The sequence below is a fragment of the Microcaecilia unicolor genome, chromosome 4 (assembly GCF_901765095.1).
Source record: "Microcaecilia unicolor chromosome 4, aMicUni1.1, whole genome shotgun sequence".
NCBI lineage: Eukaryota > Metazoa > Chordata > Amphibia > Gymnophiona > Siphonopidae > Microcaecilia > Microcaecilia unicolor.
The window spans coordinates 174,527,798-174,555,525 of NC_044034.1; the positions used below are offsets into that span (position 1 = coordinate 174,527,798).

At 45.8% G+C, this 27,728-nt stretch overlaps 1 protein-coding gene across 1 annotated transcript in view; it reads left to right on the plus strand.

Annotated features, from left to right (window-relative positions):
* Window positions 1-27,728, plus strand: part of EIF4G2 (eukaryotic translation initiation factor 4 gamma 2) — a 269,422-nt gene that overhangs the window by 6,616 nt on the left and 235,078 nt on the right. The window contains exons 2-3 of the mRNA XM_030202439.1: window positions 1,117-1,228; window positions 2,563-2,628. Of these exons, the coding sequence (XP_030058299.1) occupies window positions 1,117-1,228; window positions 2,563-2,628 (178 nt within the window). The remainder of the gene's footprint in view (window positions 1-1,116; window positions 1,229-2,562; window positions 2,629-27,728) is intronic.

The following is a 27,728-nucleotide window of genomic DNA, read 5'->3' on the forward strand; positions in this document are numbered from 1 at the left end:
TTTGCCTGTTTTGCTTAACGTAAATGCACAAAGAGGATCTGTCTGTTTCACAGCAATTGAGAGTATTCTTTAATAGACGAATCCGGTAGGTTCACCAAACAAAATTGAAGCGAGTTACAAAAGCATCTTGTAGTCCTTTTAGTTTATTTTGGCTACAGCCTTTTAGGAAATGTGAATAGTTATTAAACTCAAAACAGTTTTGCCTTTGACACATATGATTACTTGAAGTATTTTAATTTTTATCCAGTTAATTGGTTCAGTTCTATTGCTGTTTGAAGTAGAATGAAGAACATGACATCAAAACTATAATTCCACCACTGGATTCCATTGACATAAACAATGGAACTAAAGCTTGCATTCTCTCATTGGGGGTCTGAGTTGAAGGTAACCCTCCATTAAGTTTAGGGCAAAGGGGCCTAATCCGTTCTAGTTAGGTGTCTATTTAACAGGTAAAGCTTCTTTTAGTATTGTACGTTTCCTTTTGGGCAACCATATTTTACCGGTTGAAAACTGCTCTGTGTCACCATAGAGGATGTGCCAGTAAACACACTGTACTCCAGATTGGCTAGCCAGACTGTTCAGGTTTCTAGTTAGTATGGTTGTCATTTTTGGCCTGCATGCAAGGTGTCCTTTTAATTAAACATCCAGAATTTTAGTGTGATACAAGTTGTGAATGGGTTGGGATTAGTTTTTTTTTTTTTTTTTAACTTCCCGTTTGAACATGTTTAAAAACTGACCTTTAAAACATTTATATAAAAATGGGTACATGAGAGAATTTTTGTAGTATTTTACTGTGGAAACTAAAATTCATGGGTTGTGTTTGAGGTTTTATATTCACATTAACATGTAAACTTTTCTACCATTCTCATAACTTGCCTGGTACATACATATGCAACTCAATTTCGTTTGAAAGAGGTAGATATTATGACATATGAAATCTAATTTAGTTGACCTGGTATGTTTACTTGGTTTAAATTTTAGATGTGCTCTGATGTCATAAAATTTTCATTCCATGAGTTTAAAAAGGATGATTGTATGGAATCCCTCTAGACCATGTAAACATCAGTGTGATAGCTGGAGAAGCTGACTTGTGACTTGTCCCTTTTTTTAAATCAGGTTTTTTCCCTCCCCCACCCCGTCCATTGAATATTATTCTTTTGAAGATTCTTCATTGTCAAGCCGCCAAAGTGGAGAGTGCGATTGCAGAAGGGGGTGCTTCTCGTTTCAGGTAGACTTTCTCAGTTGATAGCTGGCTCTGTTGTAAAAGTGTTGCATTCCATTAGAATATCATGTTATTTGACATGCTTATATAAGCATGGGGCTATAACAGTGGCTTCCAAACTGTGGGTTGAGACCCCAAATGGGGATCACAAAACAGCTGCTCACTATTGGCAGTCAGCATAGGCCTGTAAGTCAGTGGATATTCACTAGACCTGCCATCTCCTTCCCTATTGGCTTCTGTTAAACTGGGAGCCAATGCAGACTACTGGGGTCTGTGTGTATAAATATAGATACAGGGTACTGGCCTGATTGCTGCTGCCGCCGCCTTCATACTTAAGATAAGTGGAGTGGGTGGGGGAGGGGAGTGGAAGTCTGTTTCATTTAGGACAGAGTTTCCCACCCTGTGGGTTGGGACCCCAAAATGGGGTCACAAAACCTATATTTGGAGTCATAACCTGGGTGGGCACGCTATAGGGGCATCATTCTGCACACCTTGGGGGGAGGGGGCACAGAGTCTTATTGGACCTCAGTCAGAGTCATGGCAACAGAAGATTGATAAAAACTGATCTAGGGTTATGTGAATGCTTTTTTCAATATTAAAATGGGGTAATTTTGGAAATCACTAGGATAGCAATCTTGCCTTTTGCCAGTAATACAAAAGCTGATATTCTTTTTAAATGGAAACATATTGGGGGTTTAACTTGGTTTTGTTCTTACTTGGTAATTCAGTTTCAATTATATTTTCTAGATAAACTTTACATTTTTTAGACATGTTTTGCATGTGTTGCTCTGTCTCTAGCAACCTTGGCCATAAGCCATAACTTTAGCGCAAAGTTGATAAGTGAGTTTTTCTTGTGTAGGAAAGACTACAACAAGACCCTACTTAAGGCTGGGGCATTAGCAGGGCCCAGGCTGCCTAGGAGGTTGTAATGGGGATATGAGAGGAGGGTCTGTGATGAGTTCATTCCAAGCACTGAACATTTTTGTCCCTCAGACTGGCATTTATGGTACTTGTACTGTGATGCACAAGATTAGCACAATTAGCTGGATATGCTCACTGTACCAGCTGGCACAGTCTCTCTATTTTAGGGGGGGTGCAAAAGGGATTTGGAAGTAGGAAGAGGAGATGGTGGGGAAAGCAGATAAAGCATTTGGATTCCATGGGGAAAAAATTGGTAAGGCGAGCACCTAAGTTACGTAATGCTACTAGCATATGCTTCACCAACTTGTATTTCTGTTTTCACATTGTAAAAATGGATATGATTTTGGAAAAGATTTTTGAAAATGTGAACTAAGGGAAGCCTTTTTAAAATGTATTTTAAATGTGTTGTTTTTCAATAGTGCTTCTTCGGGCGGTGGAGGAGGTAGGGGTGCACCTCAGCACTATCCCAAGACTGTCGGCAACAGGTTTGTATTGTCTCATGTTACTTTCAACTGCATAGAATAGATTGGTGAATATGTATGTTTATAATGTTTGAATATGTATGTTTATAATGTTTTGGGGGATGACATTGTTCTCAGTTCTGTTGGTCTACTTTAGAAATTTTTGAGCTTTTGAAAAAGGTTAGGCCATATTGGCAGATCACATTTTTTGATGGCCAATATTCTTGGCTTTTGTAAATTTCAAAACTGTAGTTGTTTGCTTGATGCTTAATGGAAGTTATTGGTTTTACTTATCCCTCCTCCCCATTCCCCCTCTACGCATCCCATTCTTCTCTTCTCCATCTGCCCTTTATTATATCCTTCCTTACCCCTTTTCCCCCAACTTATCTTATCCTATCCTGTCTACCCTATTTTAGCCTAATCCTACATTATTCAAGCTCAACTTCATAATGTTTCACTACCGTTTTGAAATTTCTGGTATAAGACTTTGTATTTCAAATTACTATGTAACCTGCATTGAGCCTGCATTGTGTGGGAAAGCGCGGGGTACAAGTGTAACATATTCCACAAATTAGAAAAGAAAGACGGAACTCCAAAAGACAGCCGGCCTGGTTGAAAAGTGAGGTGAAGGAAGCTATTAGGGCTAAAAGAAATGCCTTTAGAAAATGGCAGAAGGAACCGTCTGAAAATAACAAGAAGCAGCATAAGGAGTGTCAAAACAAATGCAAGGCGCAGATAAAGAAGGCCAAGAGGGATTACAAAAAAAAGATAGCATTAGAGGCAAAAAAGCATAGTAAAAATTTTTTTCTGTATATTAAAAGCAGGAAGCCGGCAAAAGAATCGGTTGGACTGCTGGATGACCGAGGAGTAAAAGGGGCGATCAAGGAAGACAAAGACATAGAGAGATTGAATGAATTCTTTGCTTCGGTCTTCCGAGGAAGATTTAGGTGAGGTACTGGTGTTGGAAATGATATTTCAAGCGGACGAGTCGGAGAAACTTACAGACTTCATGGTAAACCTGGAGGACGTAATGGGGCAGTTCAGCAAACTGAACAGTAGCAAATCTCCTGGACCAGATGGTATTCATCCTAGAGTACTGATAGAACTGAAAAATGAGCTTGCGGAGCTACTGCTAGTGATATGCAATTTATCCTTAAAATAGAGCATGGTACCGAAAGATTGGAGGGTGGCCAATGTAACGCCCATTTTTAAAAAAGGTTCCAGGGGAGATCCGGGAAATTATAGATCGGTGAGTCTGATGTCGGTGCCGGGGAAAATGGTAGAGGCTATTATTAAAAACAAAATTACAGAGCACATCCAAGGACATGGATTACTGAAACCGAGTCAGCACGGCTTTTGTGTGGGGGAAATGTTGCCTGACCAATTTACTTCAATTCTTTGAAGGAGTAAACAAACGTGGACAAAGGGGAGCCGGTTGATATTGTGTATCTGGATTTTCAAAAGGCGTTTGACAAGGTACCTCATGAAAGGCTACAGAGGAAATTGGAGGGTCATAGGATAGGAGGAAAAGTCCTATTGTGGATTAAAAACTAGTTGAATGATGGGAAACAGAGAGTGGGGTTAAATGGCAGGCAGTATTCACAATGGAGAAGGGTAGTTAGTGGGGTTCCTCAGGGGTCTGTGTTAGGACTGCTGCTTTTTAATATATTTATAAATGATTTAGAGATGGGAGTAACTAGCGAGGTAATTAAATTTGCTGATGACACAAAGTTATTCAAAGTCGTTAACTCGTGGCACGATTGTGAAAAATTACAAGAGGACCATACGAGACTGGGAGACTGGGCAGCTAAATGGCAGATGACGTTTAATGTGAGCAAGTGCAAGGTGATGCATGTGGGAAAAAAGAACCCGAATTATAGCTATGTCATGCAAGGTTCCACGTTAGGAGTTACAGACCAAGAAAGGGATCTGGGTGTCGACGTTGATAATACACTGAAACATTCTGCTCGGTGTGCTGCTGCGGCTCGGAAAGCGAATAGAATGTTGGGTATTATTAGGAAAGGTATGGAAAACAGGTGTGAGGATGTTATAATGCAGTTGTATCGCTCCATGGTGCAACCGCACCTTGAGTATTCAATTCTGGTCGCCGCATCTCAAGAAAGATATAGTGGAATTGGAAAAGGTGCAGCGAAGGGCGACTAAAATGATAGCGGGGATGGGACGACTTCCCTATGAAGAAGGACTAAGGAGGTTAGGGCTTTTCAGCTTGGAGAAGAGACGGCTGAGGGGAGACATGATAGAGGTATATAAAATGAGTGGAGTGGAACAGGTGGATGTGAAGCGTCTGTTCACGCTTTCCAAAAATACTAGGACTAGGGGGCATGCGATGAAACTACAGTGTAGTAAATTTAAAACCGGTGAAAATTGTTCTTCACCCAACGCGTAATTAAACTCTGGAATTCGTTGCCGGAGAACGTGGTGAAGGCGGTTAGCTTGGCAGAGTTTAAAAAAGGGTTAGACGGTTTCCTAAAGGACAAGTCCATAAACCGCTACTAAATGGACTTGGGAAAAATCCACAATTCCGGGAATAACATGTATAGAATGTTGTACGTTTGGGAAGCTTGCCAGGTGCCCTTGGCCTGGATTGGCCGCTGTCGTGGACAGGATGCTGGGCTCGATGGACCCTTGGTCTTTTCCCAGTGTGGCATTACTTATGTACTTATGTAATAAGTTTCCTTAGTGTCTAAGCTGTACCATACTGAACAAGCAGGTGTTGTCCCTTCTGCCATCAGGAGGAGGTAGAGAAATTGATCTCTTCCAGTGACCACCAGTATAGGAAGGGCTGGTGCTGACAGTATAAATCCAGGGGCAGATGCATAGAACACTGGCACTGTAGAGAACGCTGGAAAACACCATCTGGAACACTGAATCGGAACTACTGACCAGTGCTCAACAATAACGGCATGCAAATTATATGCACGCTAAAGGGGGAGAAACGTTCCTGGTGCTTGCCCACAGGAGCTATGTAATAAGCACAGCTCTTGTACGTGTTCCCAATCAACGGGCACACCAAGGGTGCAGAGGATCATTCCTATGGTCATAAGGAGAGAGCAGCCGTTGCACTTTCTGTTCTTTGAGGATCTTCCCAAAATTGATATCTGTATTTGTTCGCTTTGGAAGGGAATCTTGCCTTCCTGCCCTGTGCAAAAGCGATATTAAAAGCACCAGCCTGAACTGATGGGCAGCGTGCTGCAAGATGAGCTCCGCTCTGTGCAAAGGGAGAAGCAAAAGTAGCTGAAAAGTGCCCTGGAGCTGCTGGTGTGATGAAGAGAGCACCACAAATTTAGTTGGGGCGAAGGAAACAAGCTCGAAGACTGGTCCCAGTGCTGGAAGCAGGGAAGAGCTCTGTATGTGTGGGACCCTGTCAGCAGCTCGGAGCTGTCGGTAGTTTAGGGCAGGGGGTTTCTGTGCGCCCTTTCTCTGAGCATTGCACAGAATTGCTAATGGACTCATTTAAATACCAGCAAGCTCATTTGCATAGAACTTTCAGTGGCTGTCTCCATACATGGTAAGTGTCCCCGAAAGCCATTGTGCTTTGGCAGCGCATTAATGTTTTATTTAGGCTGGTTAAAATTAGTCTAAATCAGATGTTGCAAGTCCAATTTGCTTTGAACATTCTCCCTTCAGAAATTTTTTTCCCTCTACCTCAGCAGACGGTAATTCAGGCTGGTGCTCCATAGCTTGGTTGAGCCTAATGGCCGGTAACAGATTCATGGACTGGACCGGGTTGAGCATAGTGCTGTTCCACCACACTAGGCCATCTCCTGATGGCAAGCACTTTGTGAAGCATACAGCTCAGGCCGTCGTGGACCTTGCCACGGGGGTATGGATCCCCATACCTTCTCTGCCCTTTCAGGATGCTTGCCTAAGGGCTCTACTGCAGCTAAGGAAAAAAAAGAAAATGCTTGGTTTAGCAGGGCATGAAGCTACTTGAAAAAAAAAGGCTGCTACTTAAGCAGGCTTTTTCCCCTTCCTTTTTTAAACAAAGGCAGCACACCTTGCGGAGCCAGACTGGGTAGGTGTGATAGCAAGGGTCCCAGACTGCGGTCAGCCCGGAAGGTCCTGCTGGCTTCTGCATTCCAACAGATGGATGCTGCATGGTTTCTAGGAGTTCATCACTGTTTTCTTCTTCCCCTAAAAGAGGTTTAAATAAGTGGATGGGAAGTTGCTTCCTCACCTCAGGACAACTCTGCAGCGTTTGTTCAGAATTACTAGGCTAAACCACTGAGCTCTCTTGCCAGTTCAGCCCACATACCTGAGGTAATTTTCAGGGTGCATTTCTGGATGCAGGCTTCAGTGGAGGAGATGTATTTCTGGTGTCCTTGACAATGGAGGATAACCGAGTCATTCATTCCTCAGATCAGGGGTTCTCAACCCAGTCCCTGGTACACGCCTAGCCAGTCAGATTGGATGATATCCACAATGAATATACATAAGATACTAAATGAGTTATCGTACCCAAACTGTGCATACAATTTATATCTTCTAATGCCAGTCAGAAAATCACAAATTTCATTAAACTTTTATATTTTCCTCTCTACTGAAATATTTTGTGCAATAAACACTTTCTTGTGGAAATATTTCCTGTTTTTACTGCATAGACACAAATCAACCTACATATGTATGTTATAACATCATACTTACTAAACGCCAAGCATACCACCATACATACTTCAATGGAGCTAATTGCCACCACTTTTTTTTTTTTTACTCAAAATACAAATGCAATACAAAAAACCATCCTAAGCATAAACAAATGTCCTGAACCAATCTGTAACAAAGTTACACTTTTAGCAAGGAGTCTGCTGAAAAACAGTGCTGCATTTGTAATCCCAAAAATTCTTATCTTTGAGCAGTGCAATCATGTAGGCTCCTTATTTTTCTATCGGCTTCATGGTTGGCTGAAGAACAGGGATAAGCCTCACAGTCCAAGCTCAGTGATGCTGTAACACAGCATTATCTCTTTAACATAAACCTCTTCAAGCCCAACGCGTTTCGCATTAGGCGCCTTCAGGGGCTCCAATTCTATGCACAATAGCAAAACAGGAATATAAATTCCCTCCCCACATGTCAACAATATATCACATTTAATATACTTAAAAGCTATATTCACCTCACTCTCTAAGCTCTCATATCTCTGGGCAGTTGCCAAGATGGCTCCCTCCATGGAATGCTGGAAGTGACATCAGCAAAGCGGTGTTACCGCAATACAGGTTATACTCTCTCCTACCCTGTTGCTATCTTTTATAGATTCCCCCACTCCAGTTCTTTGTTCAAACCCGTAGGTGTCACTGTTCTCCAATCGTATCAATCGCTACTCACTCTGCATCATTCTATGTAGCACATTGCCTTTACTTAAATCTATTTGTAATAGCACTACAAACCTCAAATCTTCTAACCTATGTTGGTTATCCTGCCAGTGTTTAACAAGTGGTGTATCAACTTTGTGAAGTCTAATATTGCTCAGATGTTGTGCAATGCGATGTTTTAACTTTTTCACTGTTTGACCTATGTACATTAATTTACATGGGCAAACAATCGCATATCTATATAAATAAGTCTCACCTCAAACATTTTGAAGCTCATAGTAACATAGTAGATGACGGCAGAAAAAGACCTGCATGGTCCATCCAGTCTGCCCAAGACAACTCATATGTGTATACCTTAACTTGAATTTGTACCTGTCCTTTTCAGGGCACAGGATATAACAAAAGAGAGGGAACGAAGTACAAACTAAAGTCCAAACAAAAAAAAACAGCACCACGGGCCTTTAAAAATGGAACCCGTGTCGAGTCTTTTTGTCAAGGCTCATTCATTAAAGAACTGTGTTCCATTTTTAAAGGCCCGTGGTGCTGTTTTTTTTGTTTGGCTTTTCAGGGCACAGACCATATAAGTCTGCCCAGCAGTATTTCCCGCCTCCCAACCACCAGTCCCACCTCCCATCAGCGGCTCTGGTACAGACCGTATAAGTCTGCCCTCCCCTATCCTCGCCTCCCAACCACCACCCCCTCTCCCATCAGTGGCTCTGGTACAGACCGTATAAGTCTGCCCTCCCCTATCCTCGCCTCCCAACCACCCCCCCTCTTCCCCCCCAACTGCTCCGCCACCCAATTTCAGCTAAGCTTCTGAGGATCCATTCTGAAGCTCGGGGAAACACTGAAGCCCTGCACTTAGGCTGTCAGCACCACTCACTCTCACTCATAGACCCGCCCTCAGCCATGCCCCTTCCGCACATAATTCGCAACTCCAACGTTCTAATGAAGCTGCCACTTTTGTTTTTGAGGTGGCATAGATCAGAATTTCTCCACATGAGTGTCTGCCCCGCCCTCACGTCACAACGTGATGACGTCGAGGGTGGGGCTATGACACAGCAAATCGCCAGTTCCACCACCCTCTGATGCTCCGCCCCCAGCCCGCACCTGTCGATGGTGGGGATATGCGAATCAGCACTTTCACCCCCTTCCGACGCTCCGCTCCCCCCCCCCCCAACATCGCTTCCCTTCCGATTGCCTTCCCTCCCTATGTCCCGCCCTCCCTGATGTCACATTATGGCACGTCGTGCGACACCGGCATAGGCAGGGAAGGAGATCCAATGGAAACGTTCTGCCTGTACCGCTTTTACACAGGTGACAGGCGCTCTGCTTTCCACGAGGGGCGGGGGAGTTCAACTGGACGGGATGGCACGGTACACGAGTTGCTCTCACAGGCGCGGAGGGAGACACGGGGTGTGCACATCACGGGGTGCGGCACAGGACACTTGCTGCACAGGGCTGGATGCAGGGGGAGCCAGGGGACAGCACAGCTGCTCCATATTGCTGCATGCAGGGGTGATGACGCTTGCTGCACGTGGCTGCATGGAGGGCACAGAAGGGTTGCTCGCCATGGCTGCATGGAGGGCACAGAAGGGTTGCTCCACATGGGTGAATTGAGGGGAATAGCCTTGCTAGCGCCCATTTCATCTTTTTCAGAAACTGGCCTTTTTTACTAGTATAACATAAGATGAATCACAATCTGTAGAGGACCATAATTGAAAAAATCTCAAATTGCTTTGGTTAGGAATTTCAACACTACAGGTCTCCAAAGCATATGAACAATATGTACAGCCCTTACACTTATGATGTCCATGCCCTTCAGTCTGAACTAAATGTGTATCAATTTTTTTCCTAAATTTTGTCCACGCCTGAATGAGAACCGAGGACTATCTTGAAAAACTTTATGGATACCTAAAATGCCCCAGTATTTTGTATGATTTGAGTAACTTGTTTCGATTGTGCCGCATAGGGTAAAATGCATGTCAAACGATCATCTGCATGTTCATTACCTTTCTCAAATAACCACTCTCTGCACGTTTAATGCCCTTTTGAAGGCTTTATGCACCACCTTACCGGGATAATCCCGCTCTTTAAATCTGTTTCATCTGAGATGCTTGTGTTATAAAATCCTGTTTTTCTGAACAAATCCTGTGAATACGCAGAAATTGTCCTACAGGTATTATTTATTTTATTTTGTAGCATTTGTATCCCACATTTTCCCACCGATTTGCAGGCTCAATGTGGCTTACATTTGCTGTAATGGCGGTTGCCATTTCCGGGTAGAGTACAAAAGTCGTTGCATTAAGGTGCTTACATACATGGTAAAGAAGAATACATTGTGGTAGTGCATATTGATTCCTGCGTGATAGGATTGTAACATGCATTAGGCCATCGACTGTAGAGAGACCATATTCAACATAAGGGTTAAAGTGAGAGATTAGTCAGTCAAGTGATGAGTTTGATTTTTCTAGTTCATGTGTAGTCTCATTATTTAGTATTGAGGATGAATGTTGTTGGTATGCCTTCTTGAATAGATCAGTTTTCAGTAGCCTTCGGAAGATAGTTAAATCTTGCGTTGTTTTTATGGCCTTCGGTAATGCATTCCATAGTTGCGTGCACATGTAGGTATCCCATTTTTTTTTTTTAGAGGGATCGGGTGAAAACTGGTATAGTGGAGCAGGGTATTTCTATCTGTGGGCTTGCGAAATACCTGAGTAATGAACGAATTATTGTTCCATTCCGTGTGCACATCTAGGAAGTCCACTGCATTATTCCCTATATGTGCTGTGAATTTAATGTTAGAATCATATTCATTCAACTTTAATAAAAAATTCATTCAGCATTTCACTATTCCCTCTCCAGATGAAAAAAAGTCATCTATATACCGTAACCACTGAGTTATGTTGCATATAACCATTTTGATATACATATTTGATATACTTACATGAATATATGAGAGATTTGCAAGTGTTATCTCCATTGTATGCAGATTTATCTCGTGCATATTGAAGGTATCCTGAAAACCTGATTGACTAGGTTTGTCCTGAGGACTGGGTTGAGAACCCCTGCCCTAGATTGAGCTGTGGCCTGTATGAGGAGTAAGACCTTGTGCAGTAATCACTTTAAGGATCTATTTCTTTTAAAACTTTTTATTGTCAGGAAAATTCTGCATCCTCTCTTAGAGAAATAGGAAAGTTAATGAAAACTACATATCTTCCTGAAGCATGATGGTCCCTGCTCAGCTTTATTTCAGCAGGTGATATCGCATTCATCTTGGATCCTCTCTGACCCACTCCCTCCCAGCTTGTGGGGGGGGGGGGGGGGCAGTAGTGGGAACAACATGTAGAGCTGGCTCTGATAAGCTGCACAGTGAAGCTCCCTCGGATTTTAAATCACTTGGTGATATGGGTGCTTATATCCCTGTTTGTGTATGGATGAAGCAGGAATGCTTACCTATAATATGGATTTTTAGTGAACAAAGGGTAATGGAGCTGCACTATCCTGCCCTTTATCCCCAACATGAAAATCCAGCTTTATTACAGTCTGGAGGGGAGTCTTGAGTGGCTGGTAGCAATTTGTTCAAACTTTGGATACTCTGTGCAAGTTCAGGAGGCCACAAGGGAGAGCTTTAGGAGAGTATTTGCATCTGATAGGGTAGCCACAAGATAACCTTACTCAGTTTGTGACTGTGTTCCCCTGCTGTCCACAGATAACTCAATTCAGGTAAGCACATGTGAATTTGCTCCAGTTGTCAGGCTTCTAATACTTCTATGCATTGTACAAACTAAACTTTTTGGTAACTTCCTCGTCTGATCTTAAATGTAAATCGTTAGATTTGTAGTAAAGAATGGTATTGAAAAGTTTGAGCAAATTATACAAGTGCTGTTAAAGGAGCTGTTCTGGATTTCCTGTTGCAGCCATTCTTCAGATAGCATGAGTGGTACAGATACCACGATCAACCCTAGAAATTCTTGAAATTTGAAATCAATTTTTGATAGCTGTTTTTCATTCTGCTGTTTTAGCCAGGGTGCTATAGTGAAGCTACAGTGAATAAATTATATTCAAGCTTCCCTTATTTTGCCTCTTCCCCCACCCCTCCCCATACAGAGAGTACATCACAGCTTGAGACATATATTTCATTTTCTTTCTGTTGTGAAAATTTTAGTTCTACTGCTTTTTGTGTTGGTTATGAGTTCTACTGCTCTTCGTTTTGGTTGCTATGTGTATTGTTAACTAGTATCTCTTGCCATGCGCACAGCTAGATTAAGACTCGGAAAAACTAGGCTATTGGTGCACTCAATTTGTGATTCAAATCGATCAGCCAATTCGATTTCGGCAAATCAATTACATTTTTTTTTTTTTAATTGGATAATTCGATTCCTCCATCTGCCCCTTAACGTTTCAAACTGTTCTTCGCTGGCAGCAAGCATGGCACTGCTTTCATTGGCCACACAGCCTTCCCAGTGATACGACTTCCTGTTTCTGCAGAGGTGGGAATACGCCAGAGGGAAGGCTGTGGGGGCTGCATCGCAGGAGCAGTGTACTCTGTTTCTCCTGTTTGCTTCCGGAAAAGATCATCAATTTTAAAAGGTAGAGAACTACTAGGCAGGATTGCTCTGGTGCTTCATGTTTGAACTTATTGATTATACAAGTGGAAATGTATAGGGTTGCAGGGTGTATGTCTGACTCTCTTCCTGTCTCATAGATTTTCAAGTTGGTTAGGGGCTGTATGATTCTTCTTTAAGGTAGATACAGGCCATACCTCCAATACTGCTACTTATTTCTATAGCGCTACAAGGCATACGCAGCGCTGTACACCATACACAAAAAAGTTCCTGCTCAAAAGAGCTTACAATGTAATAGTCTTGTATCTTTCTGTAAATCACCCCAGCTTTCAAGATATCTAAAACTCTCTTCCTTAGTGTCCCTCCAGACCGGCCCATATTGAGACTGATGGTTCATGCCTTCTAGCAGGTGGAGACTGACAATTCTGACTCTTCAGGGAGAGCCAATACGAGTGCTTGACTGGCAAAGAAAGATCCAGTAATCTCAGTCTCCAGCAGGTGGAAAGTGGCGAGCCCTTCATTGTCTGTCTTCTCTTTGTAATTTTTTAAGTGGTAAGTGGTTTTCTGGGTGCTTGTATTCTTCCCTTCTGTGCATCTGGGGTTTGGTCTAACCTGCTTGTTGGAGGCTGAGGTCCGAGGGGTTCTATTGCAGCCTTGGGAGTGCTACACCTGGGTGGCAGGTCCCTCCAATTCCAGCGTTTAATGCTGTTTGTTTGCCTAAGACTCTGAGGGAAAAGCAGCTAGGCTGGTAGAGGCAGCCATTAAAAAAAAAAAAAAAAAAATCTTAACCCATTTTTTTTTTTTAACAGCTTTCAGAAGTGGGATTTTTAAGCAGTTTTTTTTCCTGTGGCTTCAACTGGTGGCTGTCCTCTCAGTAAAAAAAAAAAAAAAAAAGTATGCGGTGCCATTAACAGGCAGCATGGCTGAGAAGCTCCGACACTGTACAGTGTATCAGTGTCGTGGCGTGGGTGCTAGCAGCAACATTGCACCGCTGTGGAGGGCTCCTCGGACGTAGGGCCCTCTGCTTCTCCGACGCCGGTTTCTTCAGTGGGGCTAAGGATTTAGCGGTGAGTAAAGAGAAATCGGCAGTCCCGCTGCCATTTTAGCTGTCTCTGCCAATTCTGTAGAAAAAATTCTTGTCTCCCTGCCTGGTTCTTCCCAGCAGGCTCCTTTGGAGAGTTTGTCTGCTTTCCCTGCAGGTTCTGCTGGGGGGTTCCCTCTGGAATTGGTCCTCCAAATTTATAAAGTTCTTATTTCAGAAATCTAATCTTCCCCAGGTATCTTCTGGCAAGAGATCTTCTGAAGGACAGCTGGTGTTGGCAAAAAGGTTCAGAGAGTCCTGGGATCTGGATGAGGATCTTGATCCTGATCCAGATTTGGAGATGCCCTCCTTGGAGGAACAGGATTTCTCTCGGGAGGGCTCTGGTCAGGGAGACTTCGGAGCTGAGCCCTTTATTTCTGAGGAGGATTCTTCTGTCCTTAGGATTTTTCATAAAGAGGATCTGCAGGAGTTAATTTCCTTTCCTCCACCCTACATTTTTAGGAAGACTAAAGCCACACAAGGTTGACCTATTAATAAAAGTGGTCTGCAAACCAGATATCCTATGCATGAGGATATCAGGGATGTGATTCAAGCTCAGTGGGATGTCTCTGATTCGGTCTTTAGGCCCGCTAAATCTATGGTTCGTCTCTATCTGGTCCCAGAGGCTGACAAATCCCTTTTAAAGCCTCCTGTGGCGGATGCGGTGGTCTCAGCGGTCACTAAGCAGAATACAGTCTCTTCTTTTCGTATGGAAACTCTTTGCTCCGTTGTAATAGGGTAAGGACCGGAGAATTTTTGATGGCCGCCTATCTACACATTCCTATTCATCCGCTTCATCAGCATTTTCTGCGTTTTGCGAATCTCGGCAAGCATTTCCAGTTTTGGGCATTGCTCTTCAGCCTAGCGACGGCTCCTCGCACCTTTACCAAGGTGGTGGTAGCGGCGGCTCTCAGGAAAGAAGGAATTTTTGTTCACCCTTACCTTGTCGATTGGCTGATCAGAGCAAAATCCTACCAGGAGAGCCTTCGAGTCACGGACTGGGTGGTCCAGTTTCTGCAGTTAGGATGGGTGGTCGACTCGCAGAAGAGTTATCTTCAGCCATTTCAGTGCCTGGACTATCTGGGTGTGTGTTCGGAGACGTTCACGGCAGCCCCCAGCAACCGGAGGAAAAGTTCGCGGGCGGTCCCGCACGCAGGGCACGACCACCGCGCATGCGCGGCCATGTTCCCGCCTGTGTGCGACCGTTCCCGCTCACTTTTTTCTATTCTGCGCTGGAGAGAGACATGTTCTCGTCTCTCCCTTAGCCCCGGAAACTGGATTGCGGTCTGGCCGCGGTTTTTCTCTTTTCGAAGTACGCGTTCGCGTGTTATTTTTCCAAAAAAGAAAAAAAGTTTTCCTCTTCGTTTTTAGCCGCGAGGGCGCGTCATTGCGGCCTTGTGGCCGCGCTGTCGTTTCTTCTTTTTCGGGTGTGCTTTTCACCGCCACCATCGATGATTTTGACTTCGCCGACGCGATTTTTCCGTCTGTCCTCGAAGGTCCCGAGTGGATTCAAAAAGTGTGGTCGGTGCGGCCGGCAGATATCGCAGACCGATAGCACGCTTGGTGTCTTCAGTGCCTCGGCCCGGAGCATAATTCCAAGACATGCACCTTGTGTCTCGGCTTAAGGAAGCGGACACAGGTGGCGAGGCAAGTTCTGCGGGACCGTCTTTTTGGAACTTGCGCCGGCCCTTCGTCGACCTCTATGGCATCGGTGTCGACGGCTGGGACTTCGGTACCGATGTCGACGAAGTCGGCGCCGACTCTGGCACCGACCCCAGGAGTACAGGTATCTTTGGCCTGCCGGTGACGGCGGGAGTGAGCGGCGCGCGGGCAGTCTGCCCCGGCCACTCCCTCTGCTCAGGGCCATCAGGACCGAACCCTGTCGGATCCAATACCTTGAGGCCGGGGGGGGGGGGGCGGTTAGGCGGGCTCCACCTCCTCCTAGTCTCTTCCACCGAGCGCCGATGACGGGCATCAAAAGAAAGCCAAGAAGCACCGTCATCGGTCGCCCACGGCGCACGGGACTGCCAGCTCCATTACTTCGAGGGATGACTGGACGCCCAGGAAGCGGCAGTGCCGGGAGGAGCGTTCCCCCTCTGTCGAAGAGGTGTCGCTGCGTCAGTCCGCGGGTACCTTGGTACCGTCTCCTGCACCCGAGCAGCTTCCGGCACCGGCATCCACACCGGTCCCTCTGCCTTTCCCGACAGCGGGCCTTGACGAGTGCCTCAGAGCCATCCTTCCCGGGATCCTGGAAGGGCTGATGCGCCAGGCTCTGGCGCCGTTGATGGAGGCGCCGTTGATGGAGGCGCTGGTGGGCTCTGGCCCGATGCTGAGGCCTCCGATGCCGCTTGCGGCACCGGTGTCGACCGCCACGCAGGTGGAGTCGACGTCGATGGAGGGAGCTTCGTCCTCGCCGGCGCGGGAGTCTACCGCTCGACGCCATCATCGAGGACATGGTTCCTCACAGTCGAGATGGGCCCGGTTGAGGTCTGAGCTGAGAGAGCTCATCTCCGACACCGAGGAGGAGGCCTCGTGGGGGAGGAGGAGGACCCCAGATATTTCTCAGAGGAGTCTGGGGGCCTTCCCTCTGACCCCACTCCTTCACCGGAGAGGATGCTCTCGCCTCCTGAGAGCCTCTCCTTTGCCTCTTTTGTCAGGGATATATATGTCCATCTGCATTCCCTTCCCCGTGGTTACTGTGAATGAGCCGAGGGCGGAGATGCTCGAAGTCATCGACTATCCATCACCACCTAGAGAGTCTTCCACGGTGCCGTTGCACAATGTCCTTAAGGAGACACTGCTTCGGAACTGGTTGAAGCCACTATCTAATCCCACCATACTACTACTACTTAACATTTCTAGAGCGCTACTAGGGTTACGCAGCGCTGTACAATTTAACAAAGAGAGACAGTCCCCATCATCCCCAAGAAAGCGGAGTCCCAATACAGGATCCACTCAGACCCAGAGTTGATGCGGCCTCAATTGCCCCATGACTTGGCGGTCGTGGACTCTGCTCTCAGAGGGCACAGAGTTCGAGCATCCACATGCGGAACAATGTGAGGCAACTGGCGGACCTGGTCAACAAGATCCCTCCGGAGCAGTCCAGGCCTTTTCAGGAGGTGGTCAGGCAGCTGAAGACGTGCAGAAAGTTCCTGTCCAGGGGTATCTATGACACCTGTGATGTGGCATCTCGAGCTGCGGCCCAAGGTATAGTGATGCGCAGACTCTCATGGTTGCGTGCCTCTGACCTGGACAACCGCACCCAGCAGCGGCTGGCGGATGTCCCTTGCCGGGGGGATAACATTTCCCTTCAGCATCCACCTCTGCAGGTGGACGTTTTTCCCGGGCCCGGCAGGCTGCACCCTACGTCTACAGCAAGCGTAGGTACACCCAGCCGGCCCGAAGGCCTCAGGCACAGGGATAGTCCCAGCGCGCTCGTTCCCGTCAACAGCGTGCGCCTAAGCAGCCCCCTGCGCCTCCACAGCAAAAGCAGGGGACGGGCTTTTGACTGGATCCATGGGAACATAGCCGACATCAAAGTATCCGTACCGGACGACCTGGCAGTTGGGGGGAGGTTGAAAGTTTTTCACCAAAGGTGGCCTCTTATAACCTCCGACCAGTGGGTTCTCCAAATAGTGCGGTGCGGATACACCCTGAATTTGGTCTGAACTCCGCCAAATTGCCCACCGGGAGCCCAATCCTTCAGCTCCCATCACAAGCAGGTACTTGCAGAGGAACTCTCCACCCTTCTCGGCGCCAATCGGTCGAGCCCGTGTCACCCGGGCAGGAAGGGCAGGGATTCTATTCCAGGTACTTCCTTGTTGAAAAGAAAACAGGAGGGATGCGCCCCAACCTAGACCTGAGAGGCCTGAACAAATATCTGGTCCGAGAAAAGTTCAGGATGCTTTCCTTGGGCACCCTTCTACCCATGATTCAGAAAGACGATTGGCTATGTTCCCTGGATTTAAAGGATGCTTACACTCACATCCTGATACTGCCAGCCCACAGACAGTATCTCCGATTCCGTCTGGGGACACTGCATTTTCAGTATTGTGTGCTGCCCTTTGGGCTCACCTCTGCACCACGGGTGTTCACGAAGTGTCTCGTGGTGGTTGCGGCATATCTACGCAAGCTGGGGGTGGCACGTGTTTCCGTATCTCGACGATTGGCTGGTCAAGAGCACCTCAGAGGCAGGAGCTCTTCGGTCCATGCAGTGCACTATTCAACTTCTGGAGCTGCTGGGGTTTGTGATAAATTACCCGAAGTCCCATCTCCAGCCAGTCCAATCTCTGGAATTCATAGGAGCTCTGCTGAATTCTCAGACGGCTCAGGCCTTTCTTCCCGAAGCGAGGGCGCACAATCTCCTGTCCCTCGCTTCCCAGACCAGAGCGTCTCGGCAGGTCACAGCTTGACAGATGTTGAGACTCCTGGGTCACATGGCCTCTACGGTTCATGTGACTCCCATGGCTCGCCTTCACATGAGATCTGCTCAATGGACCCTAGCTTCCCAGTGGTGCCAAGCCACCGGGAATCTAGAAGATGTCATCCGCCTGTCCATCAGTTGCCGCAATTCGCTGCACTGGTGGACCAATTTGACCCTGGGACGTCCATTTCAAGTTCCGCAGCCCACGAAGGTGCTGACGACGGATGCATCTCGCCTGGGGTGGGGAGCTCATGTCGATGGGCTCCACACCCAGGGAGGGTGGTCCCTCTAGGAACAAGATCTTCAGATCAACCTCCTGGAGCTCCGAGCGGTCTGGAACGCACTGAAGGCCTTCAGGGATCGGCTGTCCTACCAAATCATCCAAATTCGGACAGACAATCAGGTTGCAATGTATTACATCAACAAGCAGGGGGGCACCAGATCTTGCCCCCTGTGTCAGGAAGCCGTCAGATGTGGCGTTGGGCTTGCCAGTTTGGCATGCTTCTCCAAGCCACATACCTGGCAGGTGTAAACAGTCTGGCCGACAGGCTGAGCAGAGTCATGCAACCGCACGAGTGGTCGCTCCATTCCAGAGTGGTACGCAAGATCTTCCGTGAGTGGGGCACCCCCTCGGTGGACCTTTTCGCCTCTCAGACCAACCACAAGCTGCCTCTGTTCTGTTCCAGACTACAGGTGCACGGCAGACTGGCGTCTGATGCCTTTCTCCTCCATTGGGGGAACGGCCTCCTGTATGCTTATCCTCCCATACCTTTGGTGGGGAAGACCTTGCTGAAGCTCAAGCAAGACCATGGCACCATGATTCTGATAGCGCCTTTTAGGCCCCGTCAGATCTGGTTCCCTCTACTTCTGGAGTTGTCCTCAGAAGAACCGTGGAGATTGGAGTGTTTTCCGACTCTCATTTCGCAGAACGACGGAGCGCTTCTGCACCCCAACCTTCAGTCTCTGGCTCTCACGGCCTGGATGTTGAGGGCGTAGATTTTGCTTTGTTGGCTTTGTCTGAGGGTGTCTCCCGTGTCTTGCTTGCCTCTAGAAAGGATTCCCCTAAAAAGTTACTTTTTCAAGTGGAGGAGGTTTGTCGTTTGGTGTGAGAGCAAGGCCCTAGAACCTCGTTCTTGTCCGGCACAGAACCTGCTTGAATACCTTCTGCACTTATCAGAGTCTGGTCTCAAGACCAACTCAGTAAGGAATCACCTTAGTGCGATTAGTGCTTACCATTATCGTGTAGAGGGTAAAGCCATCTCTGGAGAGCCTTTAGTCATTCGATTCATGAGAGGCTTGCTTTTGTCAAGGCCCCCTGTCAAGCCTCCTGCAGTGTCATGGGATCTCAATGTCGTCCTCACCCAGCTGATGAAGCCTCCTTTTGAGCCACTGAATTCTTGCCATCTGAAGTACTTGACCTGGAAGGTCATTTTCATGGTGTCAGTTACTTCAGCTCGTAGAGTCAGTGAGCTTCAAGCCCTGGTAGCTCATGCTCCTTATACCAAATTTCATCATAATAGAGTAGTACTCCGCACTCACCCTAAGTTCCTGCCAAAGGTGGTGTCAGAGTTCCATCTTAACCAGTCAATTGTCTTGCCAACATTCTTTCCCAGACCGCATACCCGCCCTGCTGAACGTCAGTTGCACACATTGGACTGCAAGCGAGCGTTGGCCTTCTATCTGGAGCAGACACAGCCCCACAGACAGTCCGCCCAATTGTTTATTTCTTTCGACCCCAATAGGAAGGGGGTTGCTGTCGGGAAACGCACCATCTCTAAGTGGCTAGCAGATTGCATTTCCTTCACTTACGCCCAGGCTGGGCTGACTCTTGAGGGTCATGTCACGGCTCATAGTGTTAGAGCCATTGCAGCGTCAGTGGCCCACTTGGTCAGCCACTATTGAAGAGATTTGCAAGGCTGCGACGTGGTCTTCGGTCCACACATTCACATCACATAACTGCCTTCTAGCAGGATACCCGACGCGACAGTCGGTTCGGGCAGTCGGTGCTGCAGAATCTGTTTGGGGTTTGAATTCAACTCCACCCTCCAGGACCCAATTTATTCTGTTCAGGCTGCACTCTTGTTAGTTGTTCTTTGTTGGTCAATTTCTGTTATGCCCTCGCCGTTGCGAGGTTCAATTGACCTGGGTTCTTGTTTTGAGTGAGCCTGAGAGCCAGGGATACCCCAGTCGTGAGAACAAGCAGCCTGCTTGTCCTCGGAGAAAGCGAATGATACATACCTGTAGCAGGTGTTCTCCGAGGACAGCAGGCTGATTGTTCTCACCTACCCTCCCTCCTCCCCTTTGGAGTTGTGTTTTACTGATTCCTTTGCTTGTCATTCAACTGAGCGGGAACGCCCGCGAAGTTTTCTTCCGGTTTCTGGGGGCTGCCGTGGACGTCAACCCAGTCGTGAGAACAATCAGCCTGCTGTCCTCGGGGAACACCTGCTACAGGTATGTATCATTCGCTGTCTGGTGTTTCTTCTGGTGAGGACTCCAGTTTGTCAGTTTCTATGTATCCCTGTGCGCGAGGGACTACCTTCAGGTGCTGGGATCCATGGCTGCGATTATAGAGGCAGTACCATAGGCCAGATTGCATATGAGATCTTCAGAGGTCCATCTCTCCAGGTGGTCACCGTAGCGGGGACTCCCTGTTGCAGAAATTGCCGCGGCCTGCGCAGGAGTGGGTCAGTCTTCGTTGGTGGCTCCAGACACCCAATCTGTCCAGAGGGATGGCCCTGGATTCCCTACAACGGATGCCAGTCTAAAGGGCTGAGGAGCCCAATGTCGGAGACAATATACCAAGGGACTTTGGTCACTGGAGGAGTTCTCCTGTCCAATCAACTTCTTGGAGACAAGAGCAATACGTTTGGTGCTCCAAGCGTTTTGTCTTCTTCTGGAAGGCATGTCGTTTCGCATCGTGTCGGACAATGCCACAGCGGTGGCCTATGGGTCATTCCATGTCAAGTAGTCTGATTTTAGAGAAGTGCCCTGCTCGACCATCACGGATTTCGATGAAATTTTCGGTGAACATTCATACGTGTCCCCAATGAACATTGGTAAAGTTTTACGTTCGCCGATGCAATACTTGCTGATATAGTAATCTGACCCCCATACTGTAGCCTTCTATGGTATGACTCCGAGATTTCGACAACTTTGAGACACTGTATCTCTGGCAATATTTTGTTGAGAGAAACAAAACTTGGCCATCTTGTACAACTTATTGGGCTCTATTAAACAAAATAATAAAAAAATCTTAATGAGCGATTTCCATGAACAAAAATTTGGAGCAAACTTTGTCCGAAAAATTTGCGGCTCAAAAAAATTGTAAAGTTTGGCTTTTTATATCTCTGGAATTAAAGGTGTGATAAACGTGAAACTTTGCACACAACAACTTATCAACACAAGGTTTTCGAATATAAAATTTCATTCTAATATTTTCCATTAGTTCACAAATGAGTATATAAAGTTGATGATTTTTGCAAAAACGCCAAAAATAGGGTATTTTTTAGCCCACTTTTACAAAAAAAAAAAAAACCTTCTGGAAACTCTTTTCAATCATTTTAATTAGAGCATGTTTCAAACCCCTTTAAAAAAGTAGGGTTGGTTTTTCATTGCTGGCATATAAGGCCCTAGAAATAGGGACAAAGTTGAGGACGTTGCTATCTCAACATCACATGCATTCTATTATTTTTCATCTTGTTTGTTTTATACAGACATTATTAGTACCTAAATTGCATTGGTCCATGGTGACATTGTCACCACCACCAGTTCAGGAACTTGAACCAGTAACCCCATCGCCATAGGGGTCATGCCCGATAGCAGCCATGCGTAGGTTTCTTGGATGAGGATCCCAAGCCTCTAGTTTGGTTTCTTCATCAAGGTTCCAAAGCCTTATGTGGGTATCTGTCCCGTTCCCAAGCCGACGATAGGGCAGCTTATCCTAGGTTCCTAAGCTTAAAGTAGGTATCTTAAATGGTTTCCAAGCCGAAGTCCGTAATGTTTGTATGAACTGCCAAGTTCCAACGATTGCTTATTTATTATTGATACTGGCAGCCTGACGACGTAACTGATGGCGCTGGAAGCACACAAATAAGATGTGCTGGAACCCAACAAACATCTTTTCTTTCAGGCCAATAAAATGAATGAGCTGGGCCTGGTGGATGCATAAATGTTACCAATGCATCATTTTGTTCGATGGAAATTTCTACAACGTTGCCTACCCACCACTTATTGTCATAAATGCAGGCAACAGCAGCCAGGCAATAGTTTGGCCAATTGTAAATTAGGATCGACTATATCGGAAATTTTGGCCACAAAGTTAATCATGTCATTTGAAACTTTGCTGACAGAAATCGAATTCGAATCAGCTGGCACAAACTGGTGATGATCTTTTATGCCAGCTATTGTGCAGCTAGCTTTCCATCTTTCTTCTTGCAACATCCTGTTTTCTTGGATTTCTTCAGTCGGAACATACATTATTTAATTCCATGAATGTTTTTGTTACAAAAGTTAAACAGCTCTATTGGCGTCAGTATTTGGTCAGTTAATGGTCCCTGGAGGCTGGCTCGAGCAGCCAAACGTTTAGTCGTGCCACCAACTCCATCACATGGTGACTTGCCGTGACTCGTGCCAAAAAAGTTCCATTCGGCCTCAATTTCAAAATCATTCTTGTGATTGCACAGATTGACGTAATTTTTGTATTGTGCTGCAGAACCGTCAAAGTAGTATATTCTTGTAATCTTCGTTTTATTCGTCAAAAACTCAATCAACTTCCGAATGAACATATGCATGGAAACCGTATCATGTTGCATATAATCAGAAATTATGCAGCAGTTGACAATTTGCAGCACGTCATCTTTATTGATTATAAGCGACGAATGGATGCATTGTGAATTCTCCCAGTGAAAGCCTTGAGCAGTGTCTTGGACAACAAACGAGTAGTTCTGCGCAAAATCCATCAGTATGATAAGTTCGGTTTCTTTTAGGCCAGCTTTTAATGACCTCAAATATTCGCTTTGATGTTTTGAAATGAAGTGGTGGCCAGTCAGTTTCCAAATTTTGCTAGCGAGTTTTTCAATAGAGGTGTCAACAGTGAGTACATTTGTTTCGAGCGTTTCACAGTCAGTATGAACCCATTGTTTGAATTCTATTGATTCTTCTGAATCCCAGTCCTCAAATATTTTTTCCAAATATGCTATCAGTGCCTCTTCACCAGGACAGTTTTGGCATTTTTTTTTTTTGTTGCATTTGTACCTCGCACTTTCCCACTCATGGCAGGCTCAGTGCGGCAGGCAATGGAGGGTTAAGTGACTTTGCCCAGAGTCACAAGGAGCTGCCTGTGCCGGGAATCGAACTCAGTTCCTCAGTTCCCCAGGACCAAAGTCCACCACCCTAACCACTAGGCCACTGCAACATACAATCTTTGGCGTCCAGATCGCAAACCGCCTTTCCCATGAGCATCTTGTAGTCTCTTTAATGTTGGCACCTTGTAGCATAAGCGTAACATTCTAATGGATGGTGCAGACACAGACGGAATGTGTGCCTGAGGCACCGACAGTAACACACCACTTTGGTCTGAGCTCACAGAATTTGGAAAAACCAATTTCAGCACCATATTTGTTTCGATATGCTACATACAGTTCTTTTAGATTGCAGAGTAGCAACCGCTTTTGTTTTTGAACTTTGATGCCATCAAGCCGAAGAGAAACAAAATCTTTACCAGGGCACATCCTGCTAAATTCATCATTCTCGTAGAAATCTCTAACTTTGTCGGCGATTACCTTTGGTAGCAGTTTGCCAACTTTTGCATCCGGTAGTGCACAAATGCCTCTCTCTTGCTTTAATTTTTGTGCTGTTTTAACCATACGTTTTCAAGCGCTAAACATTTTTGCTGTCAATAGACCAACTCTTTGGGGCCAAAGTCGATAATTGAATTTTCATGGATCTGTTGGATATTTTAATTTTCGTTTTCACATTTTCGATTAGGTCAGTGTAATCTTGGCATGACAGGCATTCCTTAGCAGCCGACTTGCTAGTTTGTCCAATATCTTCGGCTGATACTGCAGCGGCTATTATTATTTATTTTGCTACCACTTTTCTGCACGCGTTCAATTTTTCGTTTCACATATCCAGTTTTATCCCTACTGGCCAACCTCCGAATTTTTAATGGAGAAGTCCCCAAATCAGTCAAACTTTAATCAAGAGTGTCTTGAATGTCCACATCGTAATTTTCTGATGACGAAGACTCTGCCTTGCTTTCGACCATGGAAACATATTTGGCTTTACACTTGGAACACATTTTTTGGCCCGGCTTCACATTTTATCAATTTTTTCAAATCATCTGACATGGCTAGATTGACTTTCAACAGTCCATGTTTAACTATGTGATTTTGTTTGTTGAATGGGTTGCAGCACGACTTTTGCTTCATTTCGTACTTTTCCAAATACATCGCTTTGTGATGCAGGCAGATTTGGTCGTCTTCTGTGAACTCAACCTCCGCTCGTCTAGTAATGAGCATTTTTTCATTGGCGGACAAGCTGTGCACATAATGCAGCCCAATTTCTTTAGAATAAATGCCATGGTGGCAAGTTGACGACAACTTTTCCAACAACGCAAATGGGCAAAGTGGGATTGTCAGTTGACTCTTTGACATTCATTTTTCGTATATTAAGCAAAATCGCGATATGTAGTAACTGTATTAAATTAATGCGAATCTGAAAAAGAGAAGTTAAAGATTCTTATGTTATGACAGAAACATACAACTACACCTGCACAGTACAGAATCCTATAGCCGAAACATGCTAATGCGTGGCATCAATATGGTACTTACAGAATATTTAACCAATGTCATTAGTGTAGAAGCATCGCTAGTAGACTAACAGATTCATATAGCATACAAAAAGTGAATTATACACTTTAAACTTCAGCAGAAATGGAAAGAAAACAGCACAATATAGAAAAATGCATGTTGAAGTATATGACGTTGAGATAGCAACGTCCTTAACTTTGTCCCTATTTCTAGGGCCTTATATGCTAGCGATGAAAAACCAACCCTACTTTTTTAAGGGGTTTGAAACATGCTCTTTCTAATGAAAATGATTAAAAAGAGTTTCCAGAAGGTCTTTTTTTTTTTTTTTTTTTTGTAAAAGTGGGCTAAATTACCCTATTTTTGGCGTTTTTGCAAAAATCATCAACTTTACACTCGATTTGTGAACTAATGGAAAATATTAGGAGAATGAAATTTTATAGTCGAAAACCTTGTGGTGTTGTGTGCAAAGTTTCACGTTTATCACACCTTTAATTCCAGAGATATAAAAAGCCAAACTTTACAATTTTTTTGAGCCGCAAATTTTTCGGACAAAGTTTGCTCCAAATTTTCTTCATGGAAATTGCTCATGAAGGGTTTTTTATTATTTTGTTTAATAGAGCGCAAAAACTTGTACAAGATGGCCAAGGTTGGTTTCTCTCAACAAAATATTGCTGGAGATAGTGTCTCAAAGTTGCCGAAATATCGGAGTCATACCATAGAAGGCTGCAGTATGGGGTCAAACAGATTACTATATCTCAGGAAGTATTGCATCGGCGAGCGTAAAACTTTACCAGTGTTCATTGGGGACATGTATGAATGTTCACAGAAAATTTCATCGAAATCTGTGATGGTCGAGCAGGGACCACCAGATCACTTGACATGGAATGATCCCTATGTCAATCCTCAAGGAGGAGCAAGGAGTATCCAGTTGGAATGAGAAGCAGCACTTCTCATGAGTTGGGCGGAATCTCATCTACAGGCCCTCTCAGCGGCTCATGTAGTGGGAGTAGAAAATGTCCAGGCGGATTTCCTCAGTCATACCACTCTAGGTTCCTGGGAGTGGACCCTCAGTGATGGGGCGTTTCGGGCAGTAGTAGATTGCTGGGGTCTTCCCGTCATGGATCTGCTCACCTCTATGTACAACGCAAAAGTTCAGAGGTTCTTCAGTCGCTGGAAGGAGCTGTTAGCGCAGGGAGTCGATGGGCCTTCTGTATGCCTTTTCTCTGTGGCCTCTCATAGGTCATCTACTTCACAGGATAGAGGAGCATCGGGGGCGAGTGATCTTGGTAGCACCGGATTGGCCCCTCAGACCCTTGTAGGCCGGCCTACTGCACCTGCTCGTTTGCCTCCTTTCAAGCTTCTGGAGGATCCCATCCTGTTGGTCCAGGTTTCTGGTGTTTCATCCGGATAGATTTTTTTTTTTTTTTTGTCTTGCGGCTTGGCTCTCGAGTGGGCACAGTCAAGTAAAAGAGGTTATTCTGCGAATGTAGTTTCCACTATGCTTTGGTTCCGGTGTTGCTCTACTTCTCTTAACTGTATCAGGACATGGAGAGTGAGGCGTGGTGCTCCCATTTCGGTTCCTCCCCCTTTAGAGCTTTGGTGGTGCACATCTAGGAGTTCTTCAGCAGGGCTTGCAAAAAGGTTTGTCTCTGTCTTCTCTTAAGGTTCAGGTGGCGGCCCTTTCTCGCTTTCAGGGACGAGTTCAGGGAAAGTCTTTGGCTGCTCAATCTGGATGTCGTCCATTTTTCACGGGGGGGGGGGGGGGGGGGGTTGGTATTGCCTCCCGCTTGGACGATCTTTCCCTTCTGGGACCTTAATCTGGTTCTCTCATCCCTTTCTCAGCCTCCTTTTGAGCCTTTAGCGTCCTGTGCTTTGAAGGTTTTAACGCTTAAGATGGTTCTTGTAGTGGCTATTGCCTCGGCTAGGAGGGTGTTGGAGTTACAAGCTTTTTCTTGCTGGTCTCCGTTTTTGGAATTTGCTGTAGATCAGGTAGCATTGTGCCCTGACCTTTCCTTTCCCAAGGTCTTGTCCCGTTTTCATGTTTCGCAGTTCATGATTTTACCTGTCCTGGGCTCTTCCTCTGGGTTGGAGGAGCAGTGCCGTCTCAAGCGTCTGGATGGCAAGCGGGTACTTGGACATTATTTGAAGGTTATGGAGGATTTCCGACAGATTTTGTTTTGATTGGGGGGAGCTCAGAAGGGGTTAGCTGCACTCTTTCTAGCTAGCTGAAGGAGATAACTTCCACTTACCTTCTGAGGGGCAAGCCCAAACCAGAGGGAATGAAAGTTCACTCCACTAGAGCACAGGCTGCTTCTTGGGCTGAGCGTTTTCTGGTTCCACCTTAGATCTGTAAGGCGGCAACTTAGTCCTCTTTGAAATCTTTTTTGAAGCATTACACATTGGATGTGCAGTGTCGTCAGGATGCAGTTTTTGGGGCGTGTGTCTTCACATCGGGTTTGTTAGGATCGCACCCATGATGTTACTGCTTTGTTACATCCCATCAGTCTCAATCTGGGCTGGGCCGGTCTGGAGGGACGCTAAGGAAGGAGAAATTAGACCTTACCTGCTAATTTGCTTTCCTTTAGTCTCTCTGGACCGGCCCAGATCCCTCCTGTGAATGTTTCAGTAAGTTGTTTTGTCGTTTTTTGTCATGTGGGTTCGTTTCCATTAGTTCTGGAAAGCTGTGTTCTCCGCTTACTGTTTTTGTCAATTGCTTAAGAAAACCCCCCCACTTTATAGAACTCAAAGAATCTTGCAGTCCATTAGTGTCCTATTGCAGAAGGCACGGAAGGCAGGTTGCACGGGCCTGGAGTGGGTCTGGTGTCAGTGGCTGCTCAGGTTTCCGAATGTACAGACCAATATTTGTCCCTTTCTTTTCCTGCTTTTACGATATACTAGATCTTTCTCTGCCAG